Below are 12,026 nucleotides of genomic sequence, written 5' to 3'. Positions count from 1 at the left end.
TGTCACTACGAATGCCTTCGCAATCTCCTCAACTACCTTTTTCAAAACCCATCTGTTCCAAGTGATTTCTCTACCTTCACACCCATCAGCTTCCCAAGCACCTTCTGGTTAGTACGAGTGACTACACTGACTTCTGTTCCCCCACCTAACTCTCCCTAACTTCTGACATGTTGCTGGTGTCTTACACAGTGAGGACTGACGCAATATACTTACCAGTTCATCTGCTATTTCTTTGTTCCCCATTACTACCTCACCAGCATCTAATGTCCAATGACTACTCTTGCCTCTCTTTTATTCTTTAAATATCTCAAAAAAAAACATTTGATATTCTCATTTACATTACTGGCTAGCTTACCTTTGTATTTCATCTTTTCTCCCCTTATTGCTTTTCAGTTGCATTCTGTTGGTTTTTAAAAGCTTCCCGATCCTCTAATTTCCCGCCAATTTTTGCAATATCGTATGCCCTATCTTAGCTTTTATGTTTTCTTTGACTTCCATTGCCAGCCACAGTTGCATCCTACTGCTTCTTACCCATCAGGAAATGAAGTGGGTTCTCTTCATATCTCTTTACCACTGTTCCCATGAAGAACTTGCTGCCAAATATGCTGGGGTGCATGAATGTTCCATACTTCGCCATTCCAATCTCGTACGGAGTGAATTCCACCCAGTCTATAAATTAATGAAACAAATTTAAGGCAGGAAGGGAGGGAGAGTCATTGTGAAAGACATCATTAATTAAATCTACCATATAAACACCAAGTACTCCTTTTAGTGTTAGTCAGTATATCCCTAATTCTCTCCATTTAGCATAGGAATATATAAGAGGGCTGATTGATAAGTTTGTGGCCTAAGGTAGGAGTCAATTTTAGAAAACCTAGCACATTTATTTTTCAACATAGTCCGCTCCTACATTTACACGCTTAGACCAGCGGCTGTGGAGCACACGGATCCCTTCTTTGTAGAAGTCGGTGTCTTGGACCTCCAGAAATGGCCCACAGCAGAGCTGAGTGATAAGTTTGTGGCCTAAGGTAGAAGGAGATGAGTTATACGGCTCTCCTTACATGCACGTGCAGTTCTACCCTTTCAGTGATAATGCAGAAAGTTTGAAGTTAATAACTCATCGCCTTCTACCGTAGGTCACAAACTTATCAATCACCCCTGCTGTGGGCCACTTTTGGAGGTCCAAGACGCTGACTTCTACAAAGAAGGGATCCGTATGCTCCACGACCACAGGACTAAGTGTGTAAATGTAGGAGGGGGCCGTGTTGAAAAATAAATGTGCCAGGTTTTCTAAAATTGACTTCTTCTACCTGAGGCTACGAATTTATCAAGCACCCCTCGTATTTGACCTAATGGTTTATTTTTGTAGTCACATGGGCACAAAACAGGGTCACATATGAAATTGAAAACTTCAGTTTGCACATGAATATATAATCTTGCATTTTGGTTTTAGAACACTGGCAGGATTTTCAGAGAATTTGAAAAGTTTGAAGAATTTCACCTTTGAGAATTCTTCATTGTGATTGGTTACTCGGGCAGTTTGATGTCTTAACAGCTTCAGGGTGTCATGATGCTCATTGAACTGATGTCCGACAGCCACTGAAGAGAGAAGTTATTGCCACAGTGATCATTAGATCTTCAAGGGCAGCTTTCTTTGAGGTCAACATCAAGCCTAAACACGGTAATGCCATCTCAAAGTCAAGACCAAATGGGTGAGACAGCCACAATTCCTTGCTTCCACAATTTTGAAGTGTTGATATACTCTAATGGGAAAGGAGGTGTATTGGCAGATCAGGGCATTGGCAGAACGAATGTGCAAGTGGGCAGGTATGAATATATGAAGCCTGCTGTATGCCCAAGGAGGAAATTCATGACTTATAGTGCAGCGTATAGTGGGTTTAGTTTGTCATTTTTAGGATAACATAACATACATGGTTCTCAATACATTTCCATACACTTAACTCCATTACCTGTCAAAATTGTTTCCTACAAATTATGAAAATAGAAGTAATAAGAGATAATAATCAAATAAAGCTCATAATTTATGAAAATAGAAATGTAATATACACACCAACTGAAAAGCCTGAATGTTAACTGCATCTTGGTTGTGCAAACCTGACTGTGTACCAATTCATGTATAATTACCCAGTTTAAAGGACCTACCTGCAAACATGAGTTCAGAGACATCGGGCTTTACATGTAAACAGGTAAATAAGGGCATTGGGCACTGCCCTTTGTGGATCTTGTTTTTCAGCTCACTCATTCTATAGTTCATTCTCTGCAATATAACAGAAAATATAGTTTGAGATTTCTAAAACAATCAAAATACATTACTGAAGTGGAAATGGTACAGTAATTTCAAAATCACATTCTCCTTTTCCAACTTAAACAATCCATTAATTTTGCAGTTCTATTAATTATTTTTTCTCTATCTACCTTCCAAATGTCTACATATTCTCTCTGACAAGCTGAGGATTTTGCTGACTGTTCACCCTTCAGCAGCCAGACACAGCGTACTCATTGCTTTCACAACTTTTGCCCTACCGCTGAAGATCATTTAGGAAGGGCAAGATACAAACAACACATTTCAGAAAATAATGGACGTCTCAGTGCCATAGACAGTGAACAGAGATACAAAATAATATCAGTTATCTAAGATGATCGAACTTCTTCCCATCATAATGAGTAACAGGCAGGGTATGATGCTAAGTGTCACAGATGGAACTATTACTCAGCAAGAGACCTCAGGAGAAAACGACGACGAGTTAAACTATGTTAGATTCACTTAAACGCTATGGCTTGACTATGGCTAGTAGACTCACAACAATGCCTTAAAGTGGAATAGACTGTTGTAATTCATTGGTATACTTTCGGGATAAATATTTCAATTCAACTAAAGTAAAAGATTCAAAGAAATAAGCCTGAAGCTCTCAGATATGTGTGTTATATGGGGATGAAAATTTTTGCTTTTCGATTGCTAAATCACCCTATTTGGATTTAGAGGTAATATTTCACCTGAACTTCTCCAACCACACAGCTTTAAAAAAAAGGACAAATAAATTAGTAAGAAATGTAAATTCAAAATGATTGCGTTCCCTGAGGATTTGTGATCAAGGTTATAAGAGCTAATGCAGCCATGAACCACAGCAAACTATGTCACAAATCCAGATCAACAAAAAACAACTACAAGTGATATGTTCTTACCCAATTATCCAGCCAAGTTGAAACACTTTTAATATCAAAGAGTTTTTAAAACACATACATAATAGCTACTTTTAATTGGCTATGCTTGCTTTATGAGATAAAAAGCCACATGATAATGTATGTCAATTACACCAAGATAGACAACATTGTAGATAGTAGCACAAGAGATATATAGCTTAATAGAAGGACATTTCCATCTGTGACATTCAGCACTGTATCCCGGCAATTATTCTTTGTTCATTTTAAAGGTAAGGGCAGATCTACGGTCAATGGATATCGACAGTAGTAAATGTGAACATGCTAAAACTACTAAAACTGCGACACTGCAAAAACTACAGTCTAAAATACCAGGCCTCTACTAGGCTGATCAGCATCATCCAACCCACTCCTGAGGACTCTGACTTCACTGTTGATCACACACCCTGGAATCTCTGGCCTTTACAGCAAATGCCCCCCCCCCCCCCGGGTGGCCTTGTTCTCCCCTCCCAGATTCACCTGTACCTGCAACAAGCCCTACAGACTAAACTGGAACTTAAGCAAATAACTGCTGCACACTAAGAAACAGGCATGCTATACTTTCTAAGATGAAAACTCTTCAAAGACATAACCTAACGGCATAATTTAAATGTTTCAAAATAAAAGAGTAAATACGTTTATGTAGCTTAAGCAGTTTTCCAACACAAACAGAAGTAAATATTTTTCCACAATTTTACTGTTTTGCAGACTAATCAGCCCACTTTTTTATGTTTATCCCTCAAGTTTAATTAGGTATTTAGTTTTGTGATCCTGTGGTTACAGTTTGTAAAATGGTTATGCTACGGTTCTATCCTGCAAAATATTTGTGTTGTATTTTAATTCATCCCCCATGGACAAACACCATACCCACTTCACATCAGCCATAAGCCTGCCACTTTCTCAGTTTTATCAGTTCTGAAAAAGAGGTGAAGCAAGAGGATAAGTTGTGCATTCATTGCTATTTAAGGGGACGGGGGTTTCTATGTTGATATACTACATATATTCACATCCTGGGGGTGGTATGGCGCTGGGTATAAGAAATAATATTAAATCATTAGAAAGAGATGACATAGGATCAGAAGGTGTAGTGTCTCTCTGGGTTGAGTTAAGAAATGGCAAGGGTAAAAGGACCGTAATGGTGGTTGTATATGGGCCTCCAAACAGCAGTCGGGATGTGGATTACAAATTACAGCAGGAGATAGAAAAGGTGTGTCAGAAAGGCAATGTCATGATAATCGTTGGGGATTTTAACATGAAAGTGTATTGAGAAACCAGGCCTGAACTGGACCTCAAGAGAGAGAATTTGTAGAAGACGCAAGGGGTGGTTTTTTAGAACAGCTTGTTTGTTGAGCCCACTAGAGGATCGCCTGTGCTGGAATGGGTGCTGTGCAATGTTCCAGAGGTGATGAGAGCTCACTGTTAAGGAACCCTTGGGCAAAAGTGATCACAATATGATCGAGTTCACTTTGAAAATTGAGAAGGAGGAACTACCGTTTGTAAATCCCAATGTGCCGGTAGTTCAATAGAATAAAGAAAATTACAATGGCATGATAGGGGAACTGGCCGAAGTTGACTGGAAAGGGACACTAGCAGGAAGAATAGCAGAACAGCAATGGCTGGAGTTTCTGCAAAAAATGAGGGAAATGCAAGACAGATATATTCCAAATAAGAAGAAATTTTTGAATGGAAGAAGGACACCAGTGTGGCTGACATGTAAAGTCAGAGCCAAAGTAAAAGCTAAAGAGAGGGCATACAAGGAAGACAAAGCTAGTGGGAAGATAGAGGACTGGGAAGCTTTTAAAAACTTGCAAAAGGAAACTAAGAAGGTCATCGGGAAGGAAAAGATGAATTATGAAAAGAAGCTGGCTACTAAAATCAAAGAAGTTACTAAAAACTTTTTTTTAAGTATACAAAGGGTAGAAGAGAGTCGAGGGTAGATATAGGACCAATAGAAAATGATGCTGGAAACATTGTAATAAGAGATGTAGAGGAAGGGAATGCGTATTTGCATCAGTCTTCACTGTGGAAGACATCTGCAGTATACCGGACATTCAAGAGTGTCAGGGAAGTGAAGTATGTGCAGTGAAAATTATAAGTGAGAAGGTGCTTAGGAAGCTTAAAGGTCTGAGGGTGGGTAAATCTCCTGGACCTGATGGAATGCACCCTCGAGTTCTGAAAGAGGTAGCTGGAGAGAACGTGGAGGGATTAACAATGATCTTTCAAGAACTGATAGATTCTGGCATTGTACCAGGATGACTGGAAAACTACAAATATTACTTCACTATTTAAGAAGGGTGGGAGTCTGACATCAGTGGTTGGGAAATTGTTGGAGCTGATTGTTAGGGATGAGATTAGAAAGTACCTGGAGGCAAATGACAAGGAAGGCCAAAGCCAGCATGGTTTCCTAACAGGAAACTCCTGTCTGACAAAACTACTGCAATTTTTTGAGGAAATTACAAGCAAGGTAGACAAAGGAGATGCAGTAGATGTGATGTACTTGGATTTTCAGAAGGCCTTTGACAAGGTGCTGCACATGAGGCTGCTTAGCAATATAAGAGCCCCTGGAATTACAGGGAAGTTACTGGCATGGGTAGAGCATTGGCTGATTGGCAGAAAACAGAGAGTGGGAATAAAGGGTTCCTTATCCTGCCTGACCACCGGTTCCCAGGGGTCGCTGTTGGGACCGCTGCTTCTTACGATGTATGTCTACGATTTGGACTATGGGATTAAGGGTTTTGTGGCTGAATTTGCTGGTGATACAAAGACAGGTGAAGGAGTGGGTAGTGTTGAAGAAACTGAGAGCCTGAAACACAATGTTGGAAGGTGTATTGCCATGCACTTTGATGGAAGAAATAAATGGGCAGACTATTATTTAGATGGGGAGAGAATTCAAAATTTGGGAGGATACCCTAAAAATTAACCACCAGGTTTGAGTCGGTGGTGAAGAAGCGAATGCAATGTTGGCATTCATTTTTAGAGGTATAGAATATAAGAGCAGGGATGTGATGTTGATCTATAAGATGCTCGTGAGACCACACTTGGAGTATTGTATGCAGTTTTGGCTCCTACTTATTAGAAAGGATATACTGACATTGGAGGGAGTTCAGAGAAGATTCACGAGAATGATTCCAAGAACAAAAGGGCTACTGTATGAGGATCGTCTGGCAGCTCTTGGGCTGTATTCCCTGGAGTTCAGGAGAATGAGGGGAGATTTCAGAAACATTCCAAATGTTAAAAGGCCTGAACAGATTAGATATGGCAAAGTTATTTCCCATTGTAGGGAAGTCTAGAACAAGAGGCACGACTTCAGGATTGAAGGACGTCCATTTAGAACAGAGATATGGAGAAATTACTTTAGTCAGAGGGTGGTAAAGCTGTGGAATTTGTTGACACGAGCAGCTGTCATTGGGTGTATTTAAGGCAGAGATAGATAGGTTCTTGATTAGCCAGGGCATCAAAGTCAATGGAGAGAAGGCAGGGGAGTGGGGATGACTGGAAGAATTGAATCCGCCCATGATTGAATGTCAGAGCAGACTTGATGGGCCAAATGGCTGACTTCTGCTCCTATATCTTATGGTCTTGTATTCAAATACATGCTGTCGTAATGGGTTCAAATTGTGAGAAGCTACTCAACCTGCACCTTGAAGGAGATGTGGACTGTGGATGGAGAAGGTGATAAATTTCAACAATGACATTCGAATTGAAGCACGATTTCTCATTGAGAATGTACGGAAGAATGCTTCCTAAACCGCCTGAATTGTTAACACTTCCCTCTTTCTCCCCTCCCCACTCCGTAGCAAAGACATGCACTGCATGACCTCTGCCTATCCTCCCGGTCGAGCTACATTTCAAATCTGTAGATACTTCTAGCTCTGGCTAGGGTAACTCTATGGATAAAAAAATCATGGTTACGGTGCCCTTGACAATCAGTGACAAAGCAGTCCTTGTCCATCTCCTTGACTGGAGTTATGGATAAAACATCGGTGCTTTTGCTGAAGAAGCTTGTAGTCTTCTTTGAGGTCTAGGTAGGAGAACTGTTTCTTGAACGCAGGATCACTACTTTCTTCCCCTCCTCCTATCGGTTGTTATATTCTGTTTATTTGAGCAGTCATGCTGCCTTTCAGGATGACTGCTACCAGTGGCACTGGCCACACCAAGCCCTACATACTTACTGTAACATTTAACAAACTCTATAGCGTGTCCAAGCTTTTACACTTCTTTTGATTACACTGACAGAAATCAGCATTTCCACTTTCTTAGAAATTCAAGGATAGTTGGCAAGTTACCAAACAGTCTACAGACTACTGGTTGCATCATGCCATAATCTACCAATTCAAACATACAGGAATGCAGAAGGCTGCTGTGACTCATCCCAGTACATCAATGGCCACATCGCAGCCCACATTTAGAACATTTACACAAGGCACTGCCACAAATAGATAGGATCTGTCATCAGTGTGTCCATCCACAGTTCCAATCTAGCAGATTGGAATTAAATTTAGCATCTAGATATTAAATTTCCTGACGACACTACATTGACTGGCCTAATCTCAAACAATAACGAAGTGGCCTACAGGGAAGAAGTCGTCTCTCTGTCGCAGTGGTGTCAAGAAGACAACCTCTCCCCCAATCTCGTAAAATCAAAGGAGCTTGTTGTGGATCGCAGGAGGAATAGAGACGGGCTAACCCCTATTGATATCAATGGATCCAGGGTTAAGAGGGTGAACAGCTTTAACTTCCTCGGCATCCACATCACTGAGGATCTCATGTGGTCTATATGCACCAGCAGTGTGGTGAAAAAGGCACAACACTGCCTCTTTCACCTCATATTGTTGAGGAAGTTTGGTATGGGGCCCCAAATCCTAAGAACTTTCTACAGGGGCGCAATTGAGAGCATCCTGACTGGCTGCATCACTGCCTGGTATGGGAACTGTACCTCCCTTAATCGCAAGTCTCTGCAGAGAGTGGTGCAGACAGCCCAGAACATCTGTAGTTGTGAACTTTCCATGATTCAGAACACTTACAAAGACAGGTGTGAAAAAAGGACCTGAAGGATCATTGGGGACCTGAGTCACACCAACCACAATCTATTCCAGCTGCTACCAACTGGGAAATGATACCGCAGCATAAAAGCCAGGACCAAAAGGCTCCGGGACAGCATCTTCCACTAGGCCATAAGACTGATTAACTCATTGATTTAAGTGTATTTCTGTTCCATTGACTGTTCTACTTATTATAAATTACTGTGATTGCACATTTAGATGGAGGTGTAACATAAAGATTTTCACTCATGTGTTTGAAGGATGCAAAAAAAAAATCAATTCAACGATTCCACCAGCTGGGCCACACCTTCTCGCTACTACCATCTGGCAGGAATTACAGAAGCCTGAAGTCCAATGCCATCAGGTTCAGAAACAGCTACTTGCTCACACCCACTGGGGTTTTGAACCAACCTGCACAACCCTAATTCTACCTTAGCAATGGAACACTATAGACCTCTTGCTCTACCATAGACTACTCTCTGTTCTTTTAAAGCACTTGTTTTGCAGTCTTTTCTTTTCTTCACTGTTGTATATAATGTATGCATAGCTTATGCTCTGTGTGTTGTCTGAATCTACATGCTGAAAGCAAGTTTCTCACTGTACCTGCACCTCACCAGATTAGTACATACGTCAATAAATTTGACTTGACTAATAAATGACTACTAAATTAAATGTAGCCAGTGACCTCTTTAAATCATAAACACAAAAGACTCTGCAGATACTGGAAATCCAGAGCAACACACACACAAAATGCAGGAGGAACTCAGCAGGTTGGGTAACATCTATGAAAATGAAAAAACAATCAGCATTTCGAACCGAGCCCCATGTCCAGCCTGGGAACAACAGGGCAAAATGCTAGATTAAAACAATGGGGGGGGGGGGAAGGAGGACTATCTAGGTGATAAGTGAAACCAGGTGTGTGGGAAAGGTAAAGGGTTGGAGAAGAAGGAATCTGATAGGAGAGGAGAGTGGATCATGGGAGAAAGGGAAGTAGGAGGACGCTGGGTAGGTGGTAGGAGAAGAAGCCAAAGTGGGGAATAGAAGGGTGAGGGAAAATATTACCCATAGGAGAAAGCAATATTCGTGCCATCAGGTTGGAGGTTACCTAGTCGGAACTTGAGGTGTTGCTCCTCCACCTGAGAGTGGCTCCATCGTGGCAAAAGAAGAGGCCATCAACCAACATGTCAGAACGGGAAGGGAGGCAAGGATTACAATGGATGGCCACGGGGAACAGCTGCTTTTGGCAGTTGGAACAAAGGTGCGCAGTAAAGCAGCCCCCCACTGTACAATGTAGAGGAGGCCACCCTGGGCGTAGTGGATATAATAGGTAACCCCAACAGGTACACAGGCGGTTTGCCTCACCTGGAAGGACTGTTTAGGGTCCTGAATGGAGGTAACGAAGGTGGTGAATGGGCAGGTGTAGCACTTTGGCCACTTGCGGGGATAAGTGCCAGGAAGGAGATCGGTGGGGAGGGACAAATGGACAAGGGAGTCACAGAGGAAATGATCCCTAGTGGAAAGTAGAGTGTGAAGGGGAAGCAACACATACAAAATGCTGGAGGAACTCAGCAGGGCAGACAGCATTTATGGAAAAAAAGTACAGTCAACATTTCAGGACAAGACCCTTCGGCAGGACTGGAGAAAAAAAAAGATGAGTAGATTTAAAAGTTGGGGGAGGGGGAGAGAGAAACAAGGTAATAGGTGAAACTGGGAGGGGGAGTGATGAAATAAATAGCTGGGAAGTTGATTGGTGAAAGAGATAACGGTCTGGAGAAGGGGGAGTCTGATAGGTGGGGATAGAAAGCCATGGAAGAAAGAAAAGGGGGGTGGGGGAGCACCACAGGGAGGTGACAGGCAGGCAAGGAGATAAGGGAAGAGAAGGAAAAGGGGATGGGGAATGGTGAAGGAAAGGGCGGGGAAGGAAGGGCCCATTACCAGAAGTTCATGCCATAGGTTGGAGGCGACCCAGACAGAATACAAAGTGTTGTTCCTCCATCCTGAGGGTGGCCTCATCATGACAGTAGACAATGCCATGATTTGACAAATTGGAATGGGACTGGGAAGTGGAACTAGAATAGTTAGCCATTGAGAGATCCTGCTTCTTCTGGCGGACAGAGCGTAGGTGCTCAACGAAATGCTCTCCCAATCTACGTTGGGTCTCACGGATATACAGGAGGCCACTTTCCCATTCCAATATGTTAATCCATGGCCTCCTCTACTGCCCCCCGCCCTTGCCTTCACCATTCTCCATTCCCTCTTCCCTCCTCTCACCTTATCTCCTTGTCTGCCTATCACCTCCCTCTGGTGCTCCTCCCCCTTTTCTTTCTTTCCTGACCTTCTATCCCCACCTATCCGACTCGCCCTTCTCCAGCCCTACATCTTTCATCAATCATCTTCACAGCTATTTATTTCTTCCCTCCTCCTCCTGGTTTTACTTATGACCTTGTATTTCTATCTCCCCTCCCTCAGCTTCTAAATCTATTCCTCATCTTTTTCTCCAGTCCTGCCGAGTGGTCTCAGCCCGAAACATCGACTGCACTTTTTTTCTATAGATGTTGCAGCATTTTGTGTGTGTTGCTTGGATTTCCAGCATCTGCAGATTCTCTCTCGTGTATGAGGGGGAAGTTTGGTGCTTGGTGGTAGGACCCCTTTGGAGATGATGGACGTTGCGGACGATGATGTGTTGGATGCAGAGGCTCATGGGGTGGTAGGCAAGGACAAGAGAAACTATCAACGTTAAGGCAGTGGGAAAATAGGGTGAGCGTTCTTTGAAAGATATCTCTGATGTCCTGGAGAGGAAAATCTCATCCTGGGAACAGATGTAGTAGAGAAGAAGGAACTGAGAAAAGGGATTAGCAATTTTACAGGAGACAGTGTGGGTAGAAATATAGTCAAGATAGCCGTGGGAATCAGTAGGTTTACTTCCAGAGAAAGACACAAGGAGATCAAGAGAGGGGAGAGGGGTGTCAGATATGGACCTAGTGAACTTAAGGGCAAGATGGAAGTTGGAGGCAAGGTTGATGAAACTGATGAGCTCAGCATGAAGCAGCATCGATGCTGTGTAGTGGATGAAGAATTGGGGAGCATTAACAGGGAAGGCTTGAAACACAGATTGTTCTACATTGCCAACTAAAACATAGGTATAGCTCGAGTCCATGTGGGTGCCCATGGCAATCCCCTGACTTTGGAGAAAGTGGGAGGAGTTGAAGGAGAAATTATTGATGGTGATGACCAGTTCTGCCAGACAAAGGAGGGGAATTGTTGTTGAGAAAGAAGGACTTTAAGGCCTTCTTGATGGGGGACAGACATGTATAGGGACTGGACATCCATGGTAAAAATTAGGCAGTCAGGGCCAGGGAACTGAAACTTGTTGAGGAGATCAAGAGCATGTGAACTATTGAGGATGTACAAATAAACTCTTGGACGTCCATCTGGATACAGGTATCGATCATAACTGGTGGTTCAATGACAAACTCCACCATCTTCATCAGAGGATATAGGTGGGAAGATTGAGAGCATATGATTGAACACTTCAAAAACTTGCAATTCCCTAGCTCTGACCATCTCATTTTCACCATGGATGTCCAACTGATAACAATCACATCTGATCATTTCATGCTACCCTCAAAATTTTCCATTAGATAGATCTGTTCTTAGAACCCTTTTAGAACAAGGCCTTCAAGTTTACGTTGTCTCTTTATCCTGCAACCAAAACATAACCTTCATTATGCTGTATGATTCAGTAACTGATTTTTCAGCACTGCC

General features: G+C 42.4%; 1 protein-coding gene across 5 annotated transcripts in view; it reads right to left on the bottom strand.

Moving 5' to 3' along the window:
• The window catches only part of LOC132402017 (cytosolic phospholipase A2-like), a 153,059-nt gene that overhangs the window by 48,232 nt on the left and 92,801 nt on the right, over positions 1–12,026 (bottom strand). For all 5 annotated transcript variants that reach the window (XM_059984470.1, XM_059984468.1, XM_059984469.1 and 2 more), the window contains 2 exons: positions 2,164–2,278; positions 532–669 (listed from right to left, as the gene is read on the bottom strand). In XM_059984470.1, coding sequence (XP_059840453.1) covers positions 532–669; positions 2,164–2,278 — 253 coding nt within the window. The remainder of the gene's footprint in view (positions 1–531; positions 670–2,163; positions 2,279–12,026) is intronic.

Source organism: Hypanus sabinus, chromosome 11, assembly GCF_030144855.1.
Source record: "Hypanus sabinus isolate sHypSab1 chromosome 11, sHypSab1.hap1, whole genome shotgun sequence".
NCBI lineage: Eukaryota > Metazoa > Chordata > Chondrichthyes > Myliobatiformes > Dasyatidae > Hypanus > Hypanus sabinus.
Note: the sequence above shows the minus strand (reverse complement) of the source record. Positions and strands in the feature narration are given on the sequence as shown.